Source organism: Pteropus vampyrus, unplaced genomic scaffold, assembly GCF_000151845.1.
Source record: "Pteropus vampyrus isolate Shadow unplaced genomic scaffold, Pvam_2.0 Scaffold59, whole genome shotgun sequence".
In the NCBI taxonomy this organism is placed as follows: domain Eukaryota; kingdom Metazoa; phylum Chordata; class Mammalia; order Chiroptera; family Pteropodidae; genus Pteropus; species Pteropus vampyrus.
Genome location: NW_011888840.1, coordinates 349,847 through 374,692, shown reverse-complemented (window position 1 = coordinate 374,692; position 24,846 = coordinate 349,847). Strand labels below are relative to the sequence as shown.

Below are 24,846 nucleotides of genomic sequence, written 5' to 3'. Positions count from 1 at the left end.
ATCATAAAGGAATAAAATCAGGGAGTAGTTTAAGGAAATAGTATAAAGTTTAATTTGGAACATAGGGAACATGTAGGGCAATAGTAGAGAGCAGCTGGGCATAATTCAGGAGGTTATATGAAAACAGTTTTGATTTCGGAGGCTGATCTGCTAGTTGATACCTGATTTAGATAGTGAGAAAGGCTGGCTATTGGTAGTGGCACTATGAGTGGCATATGAAGTTTTCTTATGTAAAAGCTTTTAAAATTTTTATAATAGCTAAAACTTGGCTACTCCTTTTATAAAAGGAATCTCATCAATGGGATATATTAAGAATTTCTCCTACAGAAACAGTTATGAGTAGAACAGACTTTATTATCAACTGCCCAATTTGATTTTGTTTCTACTTCTAAGATAAAAAACAAAACAAAACTGTAAAGTGTCCGCTTAATCAGCCCTTTATGATATAGCCTAATTAGCAATCAACAATCTGGCTTAGAAGATTATTATGTGACATACGTCTCATTACTATTCAGAAGTTACCAAAATTAATCCTGAAATTTCAAGTGGTTATAATTTTAAAACCTCAAATTAAGCCACACAGTAAGGTATTTTCTTAGAGTTGTAATGAACTCAAAACACACACACACACACACACACACACACACACACACACACACACACAACTAAATTAAGAATAAGTTCTAAATCAGTAAATTACCTTGGAAAAAGTTACAACAGAAAAAATAAATAATAGGCTGCCCAGAGTACACTCAATTTTAGTTAGGAAATGTTAATGTTCAATTCATTTTAATAAGTTTTAATATATGTAACATTGAGAAATAGATAAATATTATCCCATGATTTAATGCAGTATAAGTGAAACTGACTCTGATGCAGTACAAGTGAAACTGACCCCAGCAAATCTATTTCTGACTTTGAGCATCTGTCAAAATCATCAGGTAAACATTTATTCCTTGTGAGGCGCTGAGAAGGGTTAAAGCTGCATGTTTTCATGCACTAGCAGTGCAATAATCTGTATTAACAATGTCTCTTCCTCCAGGAAGCCTTCCTGAATTCTTAAGGCTATGTTAGGTCATACACTTCACCTTCACACTGTCGGCTAAACAGATTTATAATGATTTTCCATAGCGCCTTCCTCGTTTGACTATAAATTTCCCAAACAAATAAAAACATGCATGTACTTTCTCAAGTGCAGTGACCCAGTTTGACTTCGCTTTATTTCCTACACTTTGCACCATACTCTTTGTCATGTCATAAATGATATTTGGACGTTGATGTTAACGATTATAACTCTCTAGGGTCTTCTGTCTACCATTAACTAAATCATTTCCTAACTTTTCCTCCACTTATATCTTAAATTCAGGTATCTCTAAGAACCCTGTCCTTAGCGCTCTTCTCCAGGCACGTCTGTATGGGTTTTTTCCAACCACTCCTAAGGCTTCGACTGTTACCTGTATATACCAACGGTAGGCTTTTACTTTGGTGGCTTCCCAGCATTCACACTCTTACATAGTCACCTCTCCCTTGAATCTAGGTCATTCTTGTGAGGAGCTTTAAATAATAGAATACAACAGAAGTGACACTAGGCCAATTCTGGGACTGCCTTAAAAAGTCCTGGCAGCATTGACTTTGCACATTTTGGAGTCTTGAGGCACCAGGTAAAACTTCCTGCTGCAGAGATCGCATGAAGAAACCACACAAGGAAAGGCTCTGGGACCACACGGAGAGAGAAACACAGCTGTTCTTGCTGTGTCTGGTGAGACAGGTAGAAGACCCTCCCAGCCGAACCTACCTCAGATTGTAGAACTGTGAGCAAACAGTATTTGCTCTTTTAAGCCACTTAACTTTAGGGTAGATTGTTTTAAAATAGATAAACAAAATAGCTGGTCAACTTGAAATCTAAATCTCCAGCCCTGACCACTCTCTAGAGATATAAATCTAAATTTCAAACTCTATAGATTAAAACGTCCACGTAGATATTATCTGTATTTCAAATTCAACATTAAAATGGATTTCAGTTCCTCACCTATTTCCCATATGTAGGCCACTGATTGTAAAATTGTATTTCTAAGGACACTGGGGTATTTCTAGAGAATTCTTCTAGAACGATCCAGGTAGATATGTCTCGATTCCAATTCTTTAGTCCCATCATATCGTGGGTCACAAAAACTAACTGTAAGCTCAAAAATAATTTAAACAAATTATTGTCCGATTTAGAAAAAGAATTTACACTGAAGCAAACTATAAAGAAACACACTTTAGCTATGTGGCTATGGGCAAGTAACTAAAAATCTGAGCTTCATAATTACCTTATAAAAAACTAAGGTTTGGATTTAAATAATCTGATTATAACAGAAATTAAGGTTTCATTTTTACAATGGAATCTTGACTGTAACAGATTATTAGAGAAGCAACGCAATGTCCTGATTAAGAGCACAGAGCCTGGGTTCAAATCCTTGGAGAAGTTACAGAGCTATTAACTGGTGGAGTCAGTTATAAGAGTTCTCCACTTCAAGATTCTGCCAGTTATAATAGTTCTCCAACTTCTCCAAGCCCCAAATTCATCAGCTGTTAAATGAGCAAAAAATAAGTTTATAGGGCTACTATAAAAATTAAATGGATCAAAATTTCTAAAGTACTTAGAACGCTGTATAGCATATAATTAAGCTGTGAAATAAGTTCTACTAATTTCTTCAGAAAACAGTAATCACAACTTTGTTTTTTAATATACCATATAATAAATTAACCACTTCATTTTTACAAATTGTATTCCTGAACTATCTCTAAGAAATCCATGTTCAATAAAATTAACTATCTAATTAACTAAAAGTTCTGCCTTTAGTTCTGCCTTATTTTTTAATAAGGTTGATATATTTTATGTTACAGTAGGATGTTAGAGATAATAAAAAAATCTTAAAATGATGTGGGTCCTTCTTAATCGGTAGTAATATTTTCTCATAAAGAAATATTATCTCCATTTCGAATTTAAAAAATACATATCTATGTTGTACCATTAAAACCACTTAAGAGATTTACTACTTACCACTGATTGTCTTAGGCTTTTTAGCTACATACTCTTTCCATTTTCTTGAGCTGAGTTGGTTGGGAGGTGGAATAAGTATGTTACTGACAGTACATGGCAATACAAAAAGAGCACCAACCTGGATAAAGCAGAAAATATTTTTAGTGACTACACATTGAGAGTAATTCTTAAATAGTATCATCTGGCAATTTTCCACTCATATTTCACCTATAAAACATGCATGTAGTAATGCTCTCTCCCAAAACACCCACTATAAAAACTAAAAAACAAAAACAAAAACAAACAAAAAAAAACAGACAATAAAAATAGAGAATGTTCTTCAAAACTATACACATCCCGTTTCCACTGGGTTATCTATCTCCAAAACCTTGTTACTCACGATATTTGCTTCAAGTTCAGGTTATGAATGTAATTTATTTGTATATCTGCAAACTAATGAGAGGCCAGGGATTCTATCATCAAAAGATTCTGTCATACTAAGCCATAATTTTATAACCCTTTGATTAGATAAATTACCATTCTGGCATCAAAATTAGAATAATTTGGAAGGCAATTTCAAAATTTTTGTTCCTAGAAATCAGAGATTTAATGTTAATAGGTATAACGTGCAGAGAAACCATGAATCATACACCAGATGAACAGCAGCTTCTGACTGATTTATGAGCAAACTCAATTCATTCATCTCTGTATTCCCTGAGCTCGGCATACAGATGTTTATTAAATATTTGTCTCCAAAAAACTACCATAATATATTTAAATTATCAGTTTGACTAAGTACTGAATAAATCAAAGTGCAACTCTGAAAGCGACATTTTGTCAGTTATTTTACAACATAATCTACAAGTCAGCACATCCCAATAAATATCTTTTGAAAAAAAAACAACAAAACTTTGCGGAAATTTAGGCAGAGCATTTGCCAAAGAGCTCAAATCCAACACAAAATCTCTTTTAATTGTCCTACGTAGGCGGGAGGGTTGCATGAGATATGTGATACTAAATACATTAGTGTACTAGTTTTATTGCTATTTATTACTTTTACTGATGTATTCTTAATTAATAGATAAGAAAATAAGTATATTAGAAGAAAAATAAAAATGGTAAAATTAAATATGGTAATTTTTCTTTATTATTATAGTTATAAACTTTTTTAAAATTTAAAGTCAAATTATTCTACATAGTTGAGCATTAGACATTAAAAATAAAAATATTTAGCAATGGAAAATAATTCTTAAGTATAAAATATACATGTGTAATTTTCTAAACACTAAATCCTAGTTCTTCATTCTTACATAAATAAGACTTCATAGTCCCAAATGTATGGCAAAATAGTATGACCCAAAGTGTAGATAAGGCTGTAATGTGAGTTTGTAATGTGAGTTACTAGATCAGGGCCCAGTTAGAGCTTAACAATTACATAATTGTTATAATTATAGTTACAGCTTACCAATTCAGAGATGCTAAATGCAGTTCAATGTATAACTTATAGCCTGATATAAATGTGTCCTGATCCACTACAGCCAAAGATGTGACCACATTTTTGAGATAGACTATTTTTTATTAAGCATTTGCTACCAATATGAAAATAAACATTTCTAAATCCTATAAGCTATAATTCCCTATAAAATAAATTTGTCAGTTGTTTATAGGGCAGTCATACAAACTTGGATTGTAATAACTTGTTCTTACACACTAATCATTAGGGAGACTCTGAGAGACTTGAGAATGATCCTTTTAGGTTATCATTCTACCTCTAGAATTTAAAGCCAAATAACATTTCAAATCTGAATTTCAATACCTCGATTCAATCTTTTCAGTAGGCACTCACCCCAAACGAGCAGGCACCACGGCAATCATGTTTCTAGTCCTGCAAATTCTCCTCTTTCAAAAAAATATTTCCTGGTCATCTGATTAGTAGATATCACGGTTCCCTAACACTCCTATCTTGTCTAATCTAAGAAAATAAGCTTTACTCTAAAAGACTTTTATTTTTATTCGAAGATAATCACACATTTTTTCTGGTTAAGCTCCAAAATTGACATAGGATCACAGAAATCCCTAGAATTTAAGCACTATGAAAACTTCCCCAGGGGAGACCTTGTCCACGTTATTTCCTCCTGAAATAAGCACCTGGTATATAGCAGGAAGTCCCCCACCCACACACACACACACAATTAATGTTTAATAAATAAACCAAGTTATAAAACAGCAGAATTATTTCAAGGAATGAGCATGCAATTCAAAACAATGTTTTTCCAAAAGTGTAAGAGACTAAGTAAATGAAAACGAATTGCTTCACAGAGATATATTAGCTAAATTACATAATGCATGTTTCTAAAAATTATCTCTTTTGCTGCATTAAAGTAGAAACATATACAAAGTTCCATTTATTTGTCCCTTACTGATTAAGTATATCCTATTTTACAGCAATTGTCCAAGAAGCATAAAAATGACAATCTTAATACAAAAAATTTAAAACAATTGAAAATACAATATTAAAGCTATCAATACTTTAGCTAGCTTCTAGGATTAGTGTTGCCTGTCTTCAATCACTAAATGGATGAAGATTTTTTTTTAATTCTTAGTGATTTTTGTCTTGTGGTCTTTTTTTTAAACTACGGTACTTCACAAGACTTCTGTGTACACATTTCTGTAGAGATGTATCATCTTACTAGTCTGTGTTTAAAGTAGGCCCTCTACCTGATCATCCTATTTCGGTCTGCTTATTTTCTTCATTGTTCTCATGATTTATTTTCTATTTTTTCTACCAAAATGTAAGTTCCACGAGATAGTCTTCATCTATACAATCTATCCATGGATCCCTAAAATCTAGTGCAGTGCTTGGCACAGAGTAGGACATATGTTGGAAAAATAAAAAAAGATAAAATTTAAAATTTCAACATTTAATATGCTAGGTATTCTATAGAGGATGAAAACACAGGTTAATATTATACTTCAGGCTGTTCTTTCAAAAGCCCTTTCATCAAATAAATAGTGCACAATTCAAAAACGATTTCATAGATAAAAGAGGTTGAAAGCCAAAATTTTATGTTACCATATAGTCAAGCATCTTAAGGCCAAAATCTTATTTCCCTTATCAATTTTTTCAAGGAATTATAACCAAGATTTGATTATAGCGCTATGGGGGAACTGTAATTATAATAATCATTTTTCTCCCAGCAGAATTGTTTGATAACAGTATTTTGTTGTTAAAACAATAAGAAAATGTTATGTAAATATTGCCAATAAATATTTTGTGCACTAAAAGTTGTTTTCATAGAACACAGCAGTTGAACAAATAAGCAGGAAGAAAAGCACTTTTAGTTTTTCCTATTAAAAACTACACTTAACTTTGGATAGATGATGTCACTTAAAACTCTTTATGTTGTAGTTAAAAATTTTTTAAATATACCAATTTATCCGATCATTATATATGTGTGTATGTGTGTGCGATATATACTGAAATAGCTACAAATCTCCTAAACGCTATCAGGATTAAGAAAGAAAAATGGAAAACTTACAAATGATAATTCAGTGAAGCTTTAGAAAGTTTTCTCACTTGCACCCACCTGTCCTACCACGAAATGGATAATGTAGATATATGACTATCTTCTCTCAGAATTGAAATCAGATGTTGAAGGAATAGGTTAACAATAATCTAATGTGCCCTAAAATTTTAAATTTTTAACGCAATTACCAGTCATGAAGCTTATTTTTTTAAATCTATTGTAAAAAACAAAACACTACTTCAGGTTTACAGAGGACTTTGGGGTTACTAGGAAAAGTTCAAGGTATCTTAATATAAATGAGGACTAAAATCATGCTATATTAAAGAAACCAAATCATCGTGCAAAATAGATTCGCAGACTACATTCCCTTGTCTCACACATTCTTAAATATTAAATTAAAACAAAACCAAAAAAACCTTCTCTACCTTGCCACACAGAGAAGAAATCTGCTCCAACAGCAACATGGAATTCTTCTTGGTACTGTTTTTAGTCATTCCTCTGTACTGATGAGTTAAAGAAATGATGGAATAGTAACTGTGAGAGAATTCTACTTCCTAATGTAAGTGGTTCTCCAATTCACGAGGTGCTTAAAGTGTTTAAAATTTTAACTGTAGCAATTCACAATTACTCCTTTATTTAAGGATAATTATTTTTCTGATTCTGAAAATACACCAAGAAATAGTATGACTATGAATAGCATTACTATAAACTATCAGAACAAGAGGTTTATAAAATCGTAACTTCTAAACAAAAATTCAAGAACATCATGCCAGTGTTCCATTTCCAGCCAACAATATCTTTTTATACAAAGTGTTCTGTTCTTAGATGTATTTCTAAAAATTCTTAGATATATTTTCTTAAGAGAGTTTTAAGTATATTGAATATGTGAAGATATCTGATAGCATTTATATCTACTTAAGTATATAAAAAGATACAGTGAACAGACATATCCATCCTGCTGATGGCAAGAGAAACATCTGAACGTTCAGCAATATATAAATTACTGCTTTTCTCCACATATTCCTAACATTCTCACTCCTCTCTAGCCCATAATCAATAAGTAGCAATACCAGGAAATCTGCTTAGCCCAGAAGTATAAATACAGTACTCGAGGGAGATGTTTTCTTACAAGTTGTAGAACTTCTCTTTACACAATTGAAAAGAAAAATATACTGAATATTATTTAAAAAAAAAAAGATGGTTAAATATTTACATGTGGAGTGGTACCAGGAAACATTCCACCTGACACAGAAAATGTAATCTTACATGAAGATGTAAATGAAAGGATACAATTCAAATTCAATGTCTGACATATAGCAGGAAGGTAGATCTGATAATTTTATCATCTGCACAAATTCTAATGCAGGGCCGTAATAGTGGAAAATCTAGAAAAGAAATTGAAATTATGTAATATTTTAAAACACTATAAATAAAGTCAAAGTGAACAAATTAATGATTAGGGTTTAAAACTTTAAAATGAATATTAAAAAGCAGGTATTTACACATTATGTAAACCAAACATTTAATCCTCTATAGCAGACAAAGGCTTCTTCCCGTTCATTTCTACTTCTCAGAGTAGAGACAAGGAGATTTCTTAGTAACTGAAAAAAGTTTTAACAGGAAGAAAATGAGTGCTATAGAAAGAGGCAATCAACAAAGAACAAGAGTTCTCAACCTTCAATGTGTATCTTCAGCAAGACAGACATGTGACCCAAGAGAACTAGTGAAGCCAAGAGTGCTTATTAACAGAGAAGTTCCACTCAGAGAAATAAAATTGCAGTATTTCTTTAGGTAGAGCCAAAACCTAAATTCAGAGTGAGCTAATGAAGAACAGGTACTTTAAGAGTTGGTGCTGGAGTGCTTCACAAGATGGGCAAAGAAAAGGGAACACATCATGAGGAAATTACACGGAGTTTTAAACACAGAAAGCTGAGTAATTTCACCATATGAATGAGTAGGAGTGAGAGAGAGAGAGGGAGGGAGGCAGAGAAGGGGAGAGAGAAAGAAGGAGAGAGAGACTTCCATTTATTGAAGGGGTTGTGCATTAAGATTCTTTTCAATAGCAGCAAAAATTAGATACATTATTCATACTTAAATGGTGTACTATCAAAGATGAGAAGTTGAGGTCATCGATTTTATGTTTCGAATCTTTACAAAAAAAATGTAATAGTCCTGTGAAAGATGGCCATGGTAAGTTACTTAAAGTAAGCAATTCTGAACAACTACTGGGAAATGTGTTTGTACTAGAAATATGTCCTTTTTTATACTACCTGTTGATCAGAAAATATTATCCATCAATTGGACATCATTACCTATTATGTTTTGCACATTCTTGAATTAGATCTTTTAAAGTGAATTTCTAAAGTGATTCTATATAAATACCTCTTGTTATGTTAGTTTTCCAATGTAAAAAATCCAATTAAATTCTTTTTAGTTATTATACTTTATAGTTACCTGCATTTTAAAAATAAATCTATGGCAATATGGAACAAGAACTTTTTAAAATTATAAATGAAGCATATATCACGTACTGTATCAGATGCTAATCTCTCACCTCATTTAACCCTCATAATAACTTTGTAAGATAAGTGTGTTATTATTGTCTCCATTTCACAAATCAGTTAATCAATCTACCTAAGGTTACAATATTGCATAGGTACAGAGTCTGGTTTCAAACCAGGTCTACCCAATATCAAAGCCTGTTCTCTTTCCACTAGATCATACTCTCTCCAAACTGAGTCTTAGAAAGGTCACATAACAAAGTCCAAGACAAAGATAGTTTCAGGTCTGTAATGATCTAAAGGTATGATCATTTCATTTAAAAAAAAATTTTTTTTAAATCTAAACCATTTTGCCAACATTCAATGCTGACAACACAGTACAGTGTAAGCCTTTATTACAATTATAATAAAATTTTTCAAGTGAGCACCCTTAAGCATATATATTAGTAAATGTTAATTGAAGGTTCAAACATATCTCAGAAACAAAAATGTGCACGAACAGATAGTTGCAAAAATAATTAAACATAGATTAATTACCTTTGGCAAAATAGTCTTATCCTTTGATGGTATTATCTTTTTGTCAAGAAAGCAAGTATTTAAGTTAGACGCACTAAAATTCTTAGGTGTGACTCCCTTTAAACAAAATTCAGGAAAACTAATTTCAAATCCAAACTGAAAAGAAACCAAGAGAACATCATTACAGACATGAATAAAGCTACAAAGATTAATACATGTTATTGCAATGTAAAAGTAGAGAGAAAAACCCTCTGTAAAGTTATCTTCTTTTCCTTAGCTCAAAATGTGGGTCTTCCATTTATGTACACATCCTTCTTACTTCAACTTACACATGAATTTTTCATGAAAAGCTCTCTTTGGCCCTTTACCAGCCCACAAGAGTATACCAAGCTCATTCTATGCAACCACAGAACCAAACAACCTCCTTTACACATACTTGTTCAATACCTGGCTTCCTACCAGTCTGGAAGTTCTGCAAGAACAGAACTTGTTCATGCAACAACAGAAGCTGTTGATGAAAAGATCAATTCCTCCAGAAGTCATTACAGCAGGGGTGCTAACAATAGCAACGGGAATGACAATGATAGCTAAGACTTATTGAGTGGTTACTTTGTGCTTGAAATAATTGAATCTTCATAAAAATCTCTGAGATAGGAACTACTATTATTCCTATCTTACGGGTGAAGACAACTGTTACACCAAAAGGCTAAATATTACACAACATGCCACATGACACTAGCAAGAAATAGAGTTGGGATTTGAATGCAGGCAATCTAACTCCAGAATCTATGTTTTTATCACTACAACACTTCCAGGCTAAAATCAACTCTCCGTGAATAAAAAAAAAAAAAAAAGTGATTTCGAGTTTTAAATGCATACTATGGAGATACAGACATTTAATTTCCTATTCAGAAAAGAATAAGAGAATCACATGAAAAGAACTCGCCACTATTTGTTTGTATATACGCAGAAAACATATAAAAGCAATTCTCCTAAGTAATTGTATGTTGTACTCTTCCAGTAGCTACATGGTGTATTTACATTAAAACCACTGTAGAAAAGTTTACCTGTAGATTTTACCTTCCAAAGATAGGGAAGAGACAGCATTTAAATCAATAAGAAAGACCCAGCCACATTAATTCCTATTGTCTTTTTAGAGGTTTTATTACACCATTATTAAGTGTGACTTGAAAAGGGAAAAAGTCTAGTCATCAGTGCAATAAACCCTTAATAGGAACATAAGGGCCACTCATGCTCCCGTGTCGCCCTGAACAAATATCAAGGAACCTGGTTTTAGTTTTGTCTACGTACAAAAATACATGAAATTCTAGGAACACTTATTTCAACATGGACACACCTTATAAAAACCACCAAATGTTCATTCATAGTAAGAGAACAAAGAGAACTGGAACCTCAGAGAAACTGAAGACCAGAGGGGTCCAACTAATCTAATATTCTCATCTTTGTAGTTGAGAAATCTGGGGTCTAGCAAGGTTAAAAACAATTGTTCAACATGAGAGAACTAATGAGTAGAGGGCAGAGGTCACCTACGGTGGTATTATAGGTAAGAGAATGTGTTCCAAGCAGTTTTCCTACACACGTAATAACATGAAGCAGCTTGGATAAACAACATGAACTCAACTGATGCCAAATTCTATGTTTTAAAAGAATATTACATTCTAGATCTGCAGTGTCCAAAACATAATCACAGTGACTAAAGTAAAATAAATTTAATTAAAATTAATTAAAATAAAATAAAGTTAAAAATTCAGTTCTTTGGGTGAAATAGTCACATACAAAGTGTTCACTAGCAATCTGAGGCTAGCGGGCTATTTATTGTATTAGTACATATGTGGAACATTTCCATTATCACAGAAAGTTCTATGTCCAAAGTGCTATTCTAAAACATCTTTATATGGTACACTTTCATCAAGATTCGTTTAAACGATCTGTGTAGTAAATAAAGTTGAAAGGCATGCTTTGAAAACTATAACTGGGAAAGCCACTTACCTTTCTTTCCCATATCTGAATCTTTCCCCTCCATAACTCCTTTGAGTCGATAGCATTTCCAAGGTCTTCTAAAGACACAACATTAGCAGAAAGGTATTCTGCAATTTTCTGACAATTTCTATAAATAAAAGTTATGATAATTAAATATAGGATTTATATTTTACCTAGATTTAAAGCTTATAGTTAATTATGAGCCTAATAGGCAAAACATGCAAATTTTATATCGCTGCTTTTACCTACTTTTAAAAATTTTATAGAATACCCAACTAAGTCAACGTAAGTTGCTATCACGTGTTCATTTAACCCCAACATCCCCATGAATTAAGAGTAAATTACCTTTAATACTACAGATGAAGAAATAGACTTTCCTCTGACTATTTATTGGTTTAAGTGTGTCAGAGACACACCACACAAACACAGAAATTCAATGTGATTCCTTATCTTAAAAAAGAGAACCGACCTCCTAAATTGCTTCCATACATCTCTGTATGGAAATCCATATGCACTTATCACAAACTATCATGGCTATTAGCATTCCTGTTTCTCTCTTACTTCGATGATAAAGATCAAATCTCACTCTCTTAATTCACCAGGATCTGCTGCTGTGCTCGGCATGAAATTAGTGCTCAATAAACACTTGTCGAATGAAAAATATTATAAAGTTAATAAATACAATTTGAACACTTATTTAATAATCAATTTAATAATCAAACTGATAAACAATTGATTCTTACTAAAATGTCATAAAATACAACAGTATATATTTATTTCTACATGGCACACAAAACAAAAAAAAATGAATATGATATTACAGATCCAGTGTATACACCTATCTATCCACGGTATTCATCACGGTGCTCAATGGACAATATAAGCCTATTTAAAAGCATATAGTGTGTTTGTAGAATGCTCAATAACAGTTATAAAGAGCACTGATAATATTTACTAAAAACTTCAACATCTCATAAATATAAGTATAAAATAGAAAAATCTAGATTCCTCTCAATAGATAAATCTCCAATCACAGTATAATTTAAAAACTATCTTGTCACAGTAAAATTTTTTCAAATGCCGAGTCTGCTAAAAACAGGATAGCATATTATAAAAACAAAAACCGTAGTCAAATATGAACAAAGATGCTTACATTTCACAGTGATTTCCTGCTATAGTAATTTTTGCTGAATACCATTCCTTTAAATGTTTTAATGCTCCAACAGTAGGTAAACAGTCTTTTAATTTAGGAAGATCTTTGTCAGGGGGCAGCAGTATTATATCTATCATTGCTCTACCTAGAAAGAGAAAAAGGCATTTTTGTATTTTTTTTAAATGTCAGATCTGAAATGTCTCAAAATAGTACCCTGAACAACTGAATTTTATCTTTATCTAGAAGATAAAGGAGAATTTTAACTTTAATTTCTGAAATTCTTCAAAACAATATGCATCTTTAGGAGCTCAAAAATTTATAATGTTCATCATTTGATTTAAAGCCATGGTGTCTTGAAAGAGCTAGCATATGCCAGAAAACAATGAGCTATATCACAATTACTTGTCAATTATGCACCAGTGGTTGATTACACACATTGCTCTTGAGATCATCGATGCTATTGTTGAACTGAACAGAAAAAAAAAAAAACTGTGCAATTTATTTACATTTTTCTATACTTAACTTTGTTATACAAAAGGGAATGAATTAGTAAAAATTATAATGTTCAAACAAATTATTTCTCTTTTTAAAGCACAAACACTCAGAAAACTCAATTATACTGATATCATTAGTTCCTGAGAAAGGATAACTTCATGAAACTTTAAAGTTTATAAAATTGTAAATTCACAATTATTATAAATTCACAATTGTTATAAATTCACAATTATAAATTTTTCTGAAGAACCAGAACAATCAAAATAAAACAGAAACCAAATAAAAATTTGATAATGAAAGTATTATAATTTGCCAAAATAGCAACTGTATATTTGCAGGACATATTTTAAACTTGACACATTTTATTTAAAAACTGACATTTTTATCTCTGTATTCAGTTATTTCCATGTGAGATCTTTTATACTAAAATATGATCTTGAATATAAAGATTAGACTGTGAGCTCTAGAGTCTTTCCTGGTAATCACATATGCTTTACTCATCACTGTATACTTAGCTCCTAGTACAATGCATGACATACAAAACACAACAAATATCTGCTTAATAAATGACCTTCAATAATGAAAATATTCAAAGAAAGCTCTTCGAAAGTATTTGTAGATGCCAAATTGTACCAAGCTATAGATTCTACCTACTTTATTAACATGAAGAAAGATGAATTTAAGACAAAAAGAACAGTTTTAAGACTGGTATGATGCAGTATTCACAAAATATGTTTTCTGTTATAGGAAAAAAAAATAGGTTCTGTTTAAAAAAGGCTGAGTAAAGGCTTCAATCGCTACACAATTTTTATATTTGACAACATGTATAGTGACTTCACAGAGCAAAAGAATATTATCCAAATTATCTAGATTAAAGAACTTCTTCTAGAAGTTATTCATAGAACTAGTATTCTAAAGACATACTCCGGAAAACACTGGTATATAGTGAAGACTCTTCTTCAGTAATAACTAAATGAGGAAACAGATGGGTATTTAATTTTCTAAGTTCCAATTTTTGTCTCACTAAATAAAAACAATTAAGAGATCATGTCTCTGTAATGTACTTTACTGAAGTATTGGACTACGTTTTGTATCAACTTCAATTAAGAAATTATTTTTCATTTTGAATTTCAAAGTTAAAAGTGACAACCCAAGCATAAAGACTGAATTTATCACTCATTCACAGAAAGTATAAGATACAAATTATTAAAAGCAGTCATAATATATTACCAGGAGCAGGAAGTTTGTCTGATAGCTGATGCAAATTTTCTGCAGATTCTTCATACAGACTAAAATAAAAGGATAAGTTAGAAAAAAAGAAACCTACATACACATTACATCTAATCATAAAGGCAATATTAATGGATCGATGTGCCAGACGTTAAGTATGTTACATGCACTATCTTATTTAATCCTCATGACAATCCATGATACTACCGTAATGTTATCACAGTTCTCATTTTAAATAATTTTCTTAAAATTACATAATTAGTAAGTGTGGAAGCCAGGATTAAAACCCTGAGTTCAAGTTCTCAGTCATACCCCAAAACAAAAAAAAATAACAGAGAAAAACTCCCTAAATTATATCTAGTATATTAAATATAAATAATAACTAATAGACCAAGCATCCTAAAAGGTATTGCTAAGTGTTTAATAAAGGATACTGCTTTTCTCTGAATGGCACATAACAGCCTTGATGGGAATATAAGATGCTCTCCTCCAATTCTTCGAAATCTATTACTTTTATCTATATGATGAATTCTTTTTTTCTCAAAGTAGTTTACTATATAACATAAAGGTACTTAAGCCATTTATTATAAAATCATCATTGTCTAAAAAGCTTGAAGCATCTTATGGTATAGTTTTCAAGCTCCCTCTTGTGGAAATAATTATTAGATCGCTTACTAAAATTACTTTTACACTCATCTTTTAATAGTGGTGGGAAAACATATAAAATAATACAAGCTGTAAGGCTGGACGGCACCTTGAAAATCATCTAAAAGGATTTCAACAACTATATAGATGAAAAAACAAAAAACCAGAGAAGTTAGGTGACCAGCCCAAGATCATATAACTACAGATCACCTCTACTGGCCCTGGCTCAATATTTTTCCACCATTCTACATCTCCCTTCATTAATCAGTACAAATATATATGATTTGAAAATGGGAAAATTGAACTTTTTAGGTCTTTAGCAATTTACAGAATTATTATAATATATGAATGTTAAAACAAACAAGTGATTTGTTATGAAATATTATGGAAGACTAAAATTAAAGGTATTAATTATGAGTCAGAGATTGGATATTTCATGAAGAAAAAAATTATCACAATTTATATCACCTGGATCAATATATACATTGTATCATAATTCAAAAAACTTAAAAGTGAATCAGTCATTTATATAATCCTCAAAAACCTTACAGATTTCAAAGGTGTCTGAAATGCTAAGAATACATATAAATTGAAAAAAATCATATACTTCAGCTTCAAATAGCAAAATGAAAATGACACTTTGGTTTGAACGTCAGCTATTAACCTTAAATAAAGTTTCTAGCCAAGCTCTTAAAATATAAATCAGACAGAATTTATCTTTAATAAAGTGACATATTAATTAAAATACCATTTTTTTATGATTCCTACAATTACGTAAGCTTAAGTTTAATATTTTGATACCAATTTTTGCACTTTAAATAATTTTATTCAAATAAAAGGCCCAAACTGCCTAATGGCTTCCAAAATGGAGAGCTGAAATTTCAATTAACTAAAATTACCTTACTATAGCTAAAAATCTAATTTTTATTCTATAGCTAAAATACTATCCAATGTTAAATATTTAAAGATATTATAAAAAGCATATAAGCATACTCAGCCAAAGATAATGATTCCCTGCTACTATCTTCATCCTCAAAACACTCCACAGCACTTAAACATTCTTCGATATTTCTTTGAAGAATATCTTCAATTTCATCTTTTTCCACACCAAAATGTATCTCTTCCCAGTCTGAACTACAAAACTAATATATCGAAAGACTGCATTAAATGATGAGTTCATGGAATTATTTATATTAACAAAGACATTCATGAATGATTATTTTTTTTATTTATATTACCTGATAAATTCTACATATGGCCTGCACTGCAAAGAACCACTTCTTGGAACCAGGTATACCGCCTACTGAACAGGCTTGAAAACAAAGTCACACTTATTAGAAGAAAAGCATATCATAAATAAGATGTTATAGCATCTTATATATACTTAGAAAAATATATAATTTTGATATTTTACATAGTTTTTCAAGTTTTATACATATATATAGACATACATTATAGAGATAGATCTTTTAAGAATCTCTATTACAAATCTAAACAGAACAATCTGCCAAAACAGCAAAATTATTCACTCGCCATGAATACTGTGGTCTAGTTCATCACAGCTCAAAATCCATTATTATTAATTTGTCATTTCAAACACTAAAATCTACCACAAAGATGTTGAAAAATACACACACTCAATTACTACTGAGTCACACAAAACCATGCAAGTCACTTCAGTGACAACGATTCTCCCTTCAAAGACTGTGAAGGTCTGGTTTGGCCTGGCTAAAAAGGGAGGAGGAATTATAGAGTAACTATAACCTATGATAAGGAGGTTATAGTTACTTGGAGACTAGAATATCACACTAGGATATGAAATTAAGGGTCACCACAGGGTGCGCATCAGAAGAATCACGAATAATTTAGAGCAATGCTTAGAAATGAGATTCAAAGGAGGGAGAAGGAAAAATGTGGTAACAGAGGCTTAACTTATAGAAGCTAACTTATGCCTCTTAACACTTTCTGCCAACAATCTCAGCAGAAGACTTTACCTCTCACTTCCTTAAGAAAATAGAAACCATTTTAGGTAGTAATTCCCATAACATTCTATCAACAAATATACGTCCCTACTTGCATTCCCATTAAGCCTTTCCTCTTTCCTTCCTGTTAACAGGTCAGAGGCACTGCCCTTCTAATTCAAGGTCATCCTTCAAACTTACATTGAGAGCCCAGGCCACCGATTATATTTCTTGTATCTTCAATTTCTGCCCATCTGTCAGTTCCTTCCTATAAGCATTTAAATTTGCACGCCTATCTCTCAAATTTTTTTTAGAAGGATCTTCTTTAAATTCACCTCCCTTTTCCAGTTACTTCTTTCTTTTCTCTTCTTCAAGGATAAACTTTCTGAAAACACTGTCTATATTTGACTGTCTTTACTGATTTCTTCATCACCTTTTCTACTTCCCACCAAATCCATTTCAATTTGTCTTTTTGTTTACAATCTGCCACTGAAACTAAACTCTCTGAAGTAGCCAATAACTAACATGTTACTAATTCTAAGACTTTTTAGTTCTGTTGTTACCTGACATCTCAAAATAAGAGGAAGAAAGGAAGCAAAAATGACACATTTGACTACTTTCTCTTTAAAATACTTGGCTTCTGTGGAATCTATCTTTCTGGTCACTCCTTTTCCTTCCTTTAAAAACTGGTATTCAGTTCCTTTAAATACGGGATTCACTTTGAGATTTTCTGCTCTCCTCAGTATCCATAAGCAATCCCATTCCTTCTCATGGCTTGAACCGACATCTATGTATTGATGATTCTGTATCCTGCATCTCCAGCCCTACTCTGCCTTTTGACTTCCAGACACTGTGCAGCCACATTTTACAAACCATTTTCGCTTTGACATTTTAAAGGCCAACTAATCACATTTTAAACTAAACATGTCATATTCTCTCAAATTCTAATTCTCTTATCTCACTAAATGCCACCATCACACTATTACCCAGGCTAGAAATCTCATGTCATTCTCGATTCTTTTCTCACTCTTCCCTTCTCCTAAATCATACTGATCCAATACTACTAAGTCAGGCAATTCTATCTCCATAATTTCCTTCAGATCTATTCATTTTCCACCACCCTGGCGACCCCTCTCATTTCTTAATTGGTCTTCTGCAGCAACTTCCTCATATTATACTTTCCTCTAATCTGTCTACTATACTGTAGCTAGAATACATCAATAGCATAGAGATCTAATCATGTCTCTTTCTTCTTTAAAGTCTTTAATGGCTCCTGATTACCACTAGGAAAAAGTCCAAACTCCTGACATGATTTACGAAATCCTCTACATTGCTACTCCTACCTCTCCAGCCTCATCTCAATTATAACCATCTTTGCACTTCCAGTTCCTCAAACTTGCCATTTTACTGAGAGCAATAATTTCCTAGCATAGTAGGAAATTCAATACTGGCAGGTCTCTCTTTGCATGGTTCTCATATACACATATTTGAGTTACCATGGTTTAAATAATACTAGTTCTCCCAAAAGAGGGTGCAAATTCCAGTTACCATAGTTTATTAATTAACTGTAATTGCATAAAGTAAAACTCCACTTCTAACTTCTCAAATCACAAATCACTACATAAATAAAAGATATATATCATGGTCAACGACCAATCACATTACTGCTTTCAAAGTCTGTAGCTGATGGGACCCCACACATGTTATTCGGTTCACACACTGATGACAAAAGATGTAATTCGTTGTCTCCTTGTCTCCTAGTGATAAATGCATGTGATATTTTATAAAAATGGATACTAGGAAGAGGGAATTGACAAAAGAAAAAAAAAAAGACAGAAGCACAGCGAAGAAAAAAATGTGATAACGCTGAAAGCGATATTTAAATCTAAGGTAAATGGATTCTAAAAATAGCCCCTGCAATAAAAAACACTGACAAAAAGAATGAAGATGTCTCAGAGAAAATGATGCTGGCAAAAACCTTTGCATTAAAGGAACACAGGTAAGGAAATGATTGTGAGAGAATTATTATTTGTACGCAGAACAAAATCATAATCTTCCTTATAATGCCACACTACCCTATTTTATATGGAGCTAAAGATGGGCAAGAAAATCTCATAAGCTCAAATTCAGAACCTAAAATGATCTCATAACAATTTTATCTTCCAAGCATCAGAAAGAGAGGGACAGCATCTTTTCCGGTTTTATATTTCCTTAGTTACCTCCTTATTCCAGTGACTTGTACACGATCAACAAGTATTTCTTATACACCCAAGTGATCAAACTAATTAAGTTCATTTGCAATACAAATGCTGTGTCAGAGAAAAGAGGGGTTTTATACTAACCAGGGAAAGTACTATCTTCTGGATTAATTGAATCACTAATGCTTCTTTTCAGGAGGTGATAAACATGTGCTGCTGTTAAATCTGAAAAAGAAAAGACAAACTCAGTGGGCTCAAGAGTTACATAATCTAGGCCTATTCTAATTTCACCATCAGAAAATCTCAAGAACAGTATATTGTGCATAAAAGAACTATGCTCTTTTCAAGTTTCGACGTAATAAATCTAAAGCAAGCAGAGAAAATAGGAAAGGCTCCCAGTTTTTACATGCTAGCCAGTTAAAACAAATCCAAAATTTCCCCAAAAGAACAATTTTAAGCCGGGAAGGGAAACTCTGTCACAGTACTCTATGTACAACCTCATACACTTCCTCAGTATGTCTGCTCCATCAAAACAAACAAAACGCAATACAGAATCTAGACAGGAACATCAAAAAGCAATGCAATCTCAAACATTTAAAAACGTTTTAAATTTATCATTAAAAAAAAAAAAACTTTTGTGTGGGATGTTTCCTGCTAGAAGGATGTAAACCTAGGGAAGAGTCCCTTTTCCAGCTTGTTCCTTTCTATATTGCAACCCAGGAGGCAGAAAGACCCACTGAATGCCCCTACTTCCAAAAAGCAGACAATCCATTACTAAGGCACAAAGAATTTATTCAATTAAATTTTACGTGCCAGGAACTGAGCGTCGGAATCTTGCATCCACGAATGTGTCCCCACTTTTCCGCGAAGATAATGACACATGTTAACCTTTATTAGGTCGATCCCAGATAGAGTCACAGCTTCCTGGGACACTCGACATAGGTCTCTCACCAGCAGAACTAGATCACAACTCAAATTTCTTCTCCCCGCAAGCCGTTCCCGCTCTTTCTCAGCCCAGCACTTACCCGGCTGATTCTCGGTACCCTCAACGGACAACGCCCCTGGCCCGTGCTCTGCCTCCCCACCTGCTGCCGACGGGACTTTTTCTTCCCCCCAGATCATAAGGAGCAGGTAGCGATCCATCTCCTCGGAGCTGAGCCCCAGTCTCAGGTCTCGGATTCCACATCAAAACAGCCGCGCGCTGCTGATGCACTTCCTGTTCCCTTCTACTTAGGTCGGCTGGAAATTGTGTCCTCCGTAGGTTTTCGGCAGCTTTTCTAGCAAGGGGGTGGATTTCGGGAGAACGTCACTCAGAATCCTCATTAGTTCCTTCTTCGTGACTAAATCGCGACTCTGGGAAGATTGGAGGGGACCCTGGAAAAGCGGAGAGGCAGACGAGGGCTGACGGTTCTAGGAACTATTTTGCTTGGTTTGTGCGTTTCCCGCCGGGCCAGTAATGCTGCGGACTGGACTAGGATATTGAAGAAAGGACGGTCCTGCTAATGCGGAAACATGTCGAGTTTCTCTAGGGCGCCCCAGGTGAGCTCGGACTCTATTGCTTGATGGGACTCATTACGCTGGCAGAAGGAGGTCAATGGCTCCGGCGAGGTTAGTGAAGCTGGATCCGCAGAGAAGCCGAGTCCTGGACCAGGAGGTGCCTCGGGAAAGCACAACCTAGAGGGTCGTGATTGTGGCCACCACTTACTGTCGTTTTCTTTGTACTCGTCCGCTCCTTTCAGTCTCCCCCGCCCCGCCCCCCGAAAGAGTATTAGGAGAGAAGGTCGGAGAGGTAATAAAATAGATCACATAGATCATTGTAGAATTGTAAGAATTCGATTTTTACTAAGTTAAATGGGGACCTATTGGAGGTTTTTGAACCAAGGAGCATCATGATCTCTTTTAAATAGTAAAGAGAGCATTGTGGCTGCTGAATTTAAATAGACTTTAGAAATGGGGCTTGGTGGAGGATAGAAGCAAAGAATCCTTATTTCAGTGATCCAGGCTAGCCATGATGGCACAAACAGGGTAGTAACACTTTAGTGTTGAAAAGTGATCAGGTTCTATTTAAAGGTGGAACCGATAGGATTTTCTCAAAGTTTGCATGCGGGACCATAGCAAAAGAAGAAACAAGGATTACTGCAAGGTTTTTGTTTCAGCTGAGATGAGAATGGCTGAGATTGAAGCAGGATTCAGATGGGAGAGCAAGAGTTCAGTTTTGTATATGTAGGTTTAAGATTCCTCTTAGCCCAGTCCCACTCCAAGTGTGATACCTTCCTTAGACTGTTTACCTTTCCCTGATCAGGTAAATACAGAAATTAGAAATTTTAACCTTTAAAAACTTTTATAACAATTTGGCATTGTGGCTGAATTTTAATTTGTTTAATCTAAGTTTTGTTGTTTTTTTTTTTTTTTTAAATAAAAGTATTGGTCTGCAGTGGATTGGGGAATTAACTAGTCTTTAACTACCTATGCGGTTTAAGAAGCACTGTAGTACAGACGTTAAGAGGGCAATTGGATATAAGTGTAGAGTTCAGGAAGGAGATCCAGGCTAGAGATGTAAATTTGGGAGTCATAGCATACAAATGCCATTTAAAGGTATGGCTCTGGATGAAGTGTTTGCAGAAGTGGTATAGAAAAGAGAGGAGAACCAAGAACTGAGTTCTGAGACATTTCAACATTTCAGAGGCAAAAGGGAGGATCAGCAAGGTAGGGAAAAAAACCAACACGGGGTAGTGTCCTGGAAATCAAGTGAAGAAAGAATACCCAGGAGAGGGAATGATCAGCTGCATGGAGCTTTTAGAATTGACCAATGGATTTAGTAACATGAAGGTAATGGTAATTTTGGCAGGCAGTAGAGTGATGGTGATGAGTGTCCAAGGACAAAAAGCAGGACCGAGTAGGTTGAAAGAGATTAGGGACAGGCAAATTGGAGTAAAGACAACTCTTTGGAAGAATTTTCCTAGAAAGGAGTGGAAAGAAATGAAGCAGTGGTTGGTGGGGAGGTGAGGTCAGGAGTTGCTTTTTTTTTTTTTTTTAACTTTATTATGGAGAATTACAGTCATAAAAGTAGCTATCACCTCGTTTTACAAAACTCAAAGCCAGTATCATTTTGTCTGTACCCCTTCCTTAAGGGGTAAATCTCAGACACATTATCTCATCAGTAAAAATTTCAGTATGTTCTCTACAAGATAAGGGTTTTAAAAAATTACAATCCCAATACTATTTATCACAGCTAAATAAAAAATTAACTGCAAATCCTTAATATAGAATATCCAGTATATGTTCAAATTTTCAATTTCTCATGTATATATCCTATACATTACATAAATTCATAATACTTTTACAGTTTGTTCCTTTGGATTAGGATCCAAAATGCAATAAGTTGTATGTTTTTTAAGTCTCTTTTAATAAATAGGTTCCTATTCCTTTTTTCCTTTAAATTTTTTGAAGAAACAAGATTGTCCTGTAGTTCCCACTGTTTGAATCTTTTTTTGTTAGTTGATAAGGTCAGAGTGGTAGGGAAAAGGTATGGGTTAAAAGCTGTCTTTATTTGCAAAAGACATGATCATCTGTAAAAAATCAGAATCTACAAGAAGCTACTAGAACTGATAAGTTTAGTAAGGTTGCAAGATACAAGACCAATATACAAAAATGAAGTCTATTTCTATAAATCAGCAACAATTAGAAATTTAATTTAAAAATACAATTTACAATGGCATCAAATATATATAAAATAGCAATAAAGCTGACAAAAGAAATACAAGAGGAACTAGATATTAGAAAAATGAGAGGACAGGAAAAAAACAATTGGTAAACAGTTCTATAGGCTTATTTGATGTTTATGATCATTAAATTTAAAATAAAACCAGATAACCTAGTTGTATTTTTTCCAGCATTGTTTAGCTGCTTGTGTATATGCATAGAAAAAGCATCTGGTCAAGATCTTTCTGAGCTATAAGTTTCTTAGAGTTCAAAGGCACTGATAGGCACTAAAATGACAGTGGTCTATGCCTGAGGAGCCTAAAGATTATCTGTTTAAGGCAGTTTTTTAAAATTCATTTAACATCATCCATCTATCCTTTCCCAGCTACATTCTGCTATTTAACTCTCCCTTAGAATTAAACTACTGAATGGTCTTCAGTTCCTAATTGGCCATTCATCCTTCAATGATGTATCTACTAATCTCAAAATATTTTTGAAGACTTTCATAAACAACTTATAAATACTTCTCATTACCTCTCTAGATTCTGTTATTTGTGATACAAAGGAATATAAGTTATAATGTAAAGGGAAATAATTAGAATGTTTTTAATAAAGCATGACCCATATTGCTAATAGAAAAGCAGGAAGGAAAAATTACCATGTTAATCTTTGCAGAATAATGAGAAAAGATCTCCCCTTTTCCAGAAATCAAGAAAAACAAAAAAATTGTTTAGTGATAAGATTATTTTGAAATTATTGACATTAACTGTAGAATACATATTATGTGATAGTACATAATAAGTCACATATTATGTGATAGTACATAATAAGTCAATTATTTCCATTTTAATTAGAATTTTCTTTGTTTCCCCTTCTGCGTTTTCAAGCAATGGGCCACCTTTGCTCGAGTCTGGTATCTCTTAGATGGGAAAATGCAGCCCCCTGGCAAACTTGCTGCTATAGCATCGGTTAAACTTCAAGGACTGCATAAACCTGTGTACCATCAACTGAGTGAGTATAGTTTTAGACCTGTCATTAGTAACCACAATTTACATGCCAGAATAGAATCTCAAAGAAGTTTGACTGGGTTGCTTTTAAGGACCTCTTTTTTTCCTGAGAATCCCTTATTCCATTCTTGCAAAAAACCTATAGGGCACTAAAATGAATTTAGCTTATTCTTAGGGAAACCATACAGATCACTTTGGCTAAGAAAACCCCATTTTACACCCTCGCCCCAGCAAATTTATCAGTTGCTCCTCCATTCACTCTTAGAAATATCCTGATTTGGACTATAAATGTCCTCTCCTATACATGTTTCTTCACATGCCACTGTACATTTGAATAGATGAATTTGAAAATGAGCAAATAAGCTTGCCTTCTCTCCCTAAAAACCCTTTTCTCCAGGAAGATATGTAGAGGAGCTAGGCATGGAAAGTTCATTTTTCACTGTTTTAAATTAATTGATTTGATTTTCTGTATCCTTTTTCCAAAACAAAACAAAAAAGTTGTTTTTATACTAAAAGATTTCTGCTTATTATAGGTAGTTTTGATCGACTTCATTTAACCTAGGCACAATGTCCACCCTGCCAGATCCAGGTGTCAGTTCTTACTCTTCATCTTGCTTGACCTGTCAACATTTTTTGCAGTTGATAGTTCTAACTTTTTATTTTGAAACATACAAAGACATGAAATATACAAAGAGATAGATAGATAGATAGATAGAGCAATTGATCGATCTGTATTTATCAGTATAATTTTAAAGAAAATTAACAATCATAATCATGATAGTGAAATGAATACCTCTGTAGTCAGCATCTGAGTTGATTCCAACTTTCTTGCTATTACAAACAACATTGCTGTTAATATTCTTGTATCTTTTTCCCCTGTGTGCA

At 33.2% G+C, this 24,846-nt stretch overlaps 2 protein-coding genes across 5 annotated transcripts in view; one reads left to right on the top strand and one right to left on the bottom strand.

The window, feature by feature from the left end:
* MTBP (MDM2 binding protein) overlaps positions 1-20,484 on the bottom strand; it is a 63,454-nt gene extending 42,970 nt beyond the window's left edge. For both annotated transcript variants that reach the window (XM_011360766.2, XM_023530963.1), the window contains exons 1-11: positions 20,278-20,484; positions 19,397-19,477; positions 16,332-16,405; positions 16,087-16,235; positions 14,449-14,507; positions 12,724-12,868; positions 11,580-11,697; positions 9,591-9,725; positions 7,843-7,937; positions 6,978-7,050; positions 3,047-3,164 (exon numbers count right to left, since the gene is read on the bottom strand). In XM_011360766.2, coding sequence (XP_011359068.1) covers positions 3,047-3,164; positions 6,978-7,050; positions 7,843-7,937; positions 9,591-9,725; positions 11,580-11,697; positions 12,724-12,868; positions 14,449-14,507; positions 16,087-16,235; positions 16,332-16,405; positions 19,397-19,477; positions 20,278-20,395 — 1,165 coding nt within the window. In that variant the 5' untranslated portion in view covers positions 20,396-20,484. The remainder of the gene's footprint in view (positions 1-3,046; positions 3,165-6,977; positions 7,051-7,842; positions 7,938-9,590; positions 9,726-11,579; positions 11,698-12,723; positions 12,869-14,448; positions 14,508-16,086; positions 16,236-16,331; positions 16,406-19,396; positions 19,478-20,277) is intronic.
* A 101-nt stretch (positions 20,485-20,585) lies between these two features.
* MRPL13 (mitochondrial ribosomal protein L13) overlaps positions 20,586-24,846 on the top strand; it is a 37,218-nt gene continuing 32,957 nt past the window's right edge. The window contains exons 1-2 of one of the 3 annotated variants that reach the window (XM_011360764.2): positions 20,586-20,791; positions 23,842-23,965. In XM_011360764.2, coding sequence (XP_011359066.1) covers positions 20,765-20,791; positions 23,842-23,965 — 151 coding nt within the window. In that variant the 5' untranslated portion in view covers positions 20,586-20,764. Of the gene's footprint in view, positions 20,861-23,841; positions 23,966-24,846 lie in introns of all 3 variants that reach the window. The other 2 variants (XM_011360765.2, XM_023530964.1) reach the window with 2 other exon arrangements.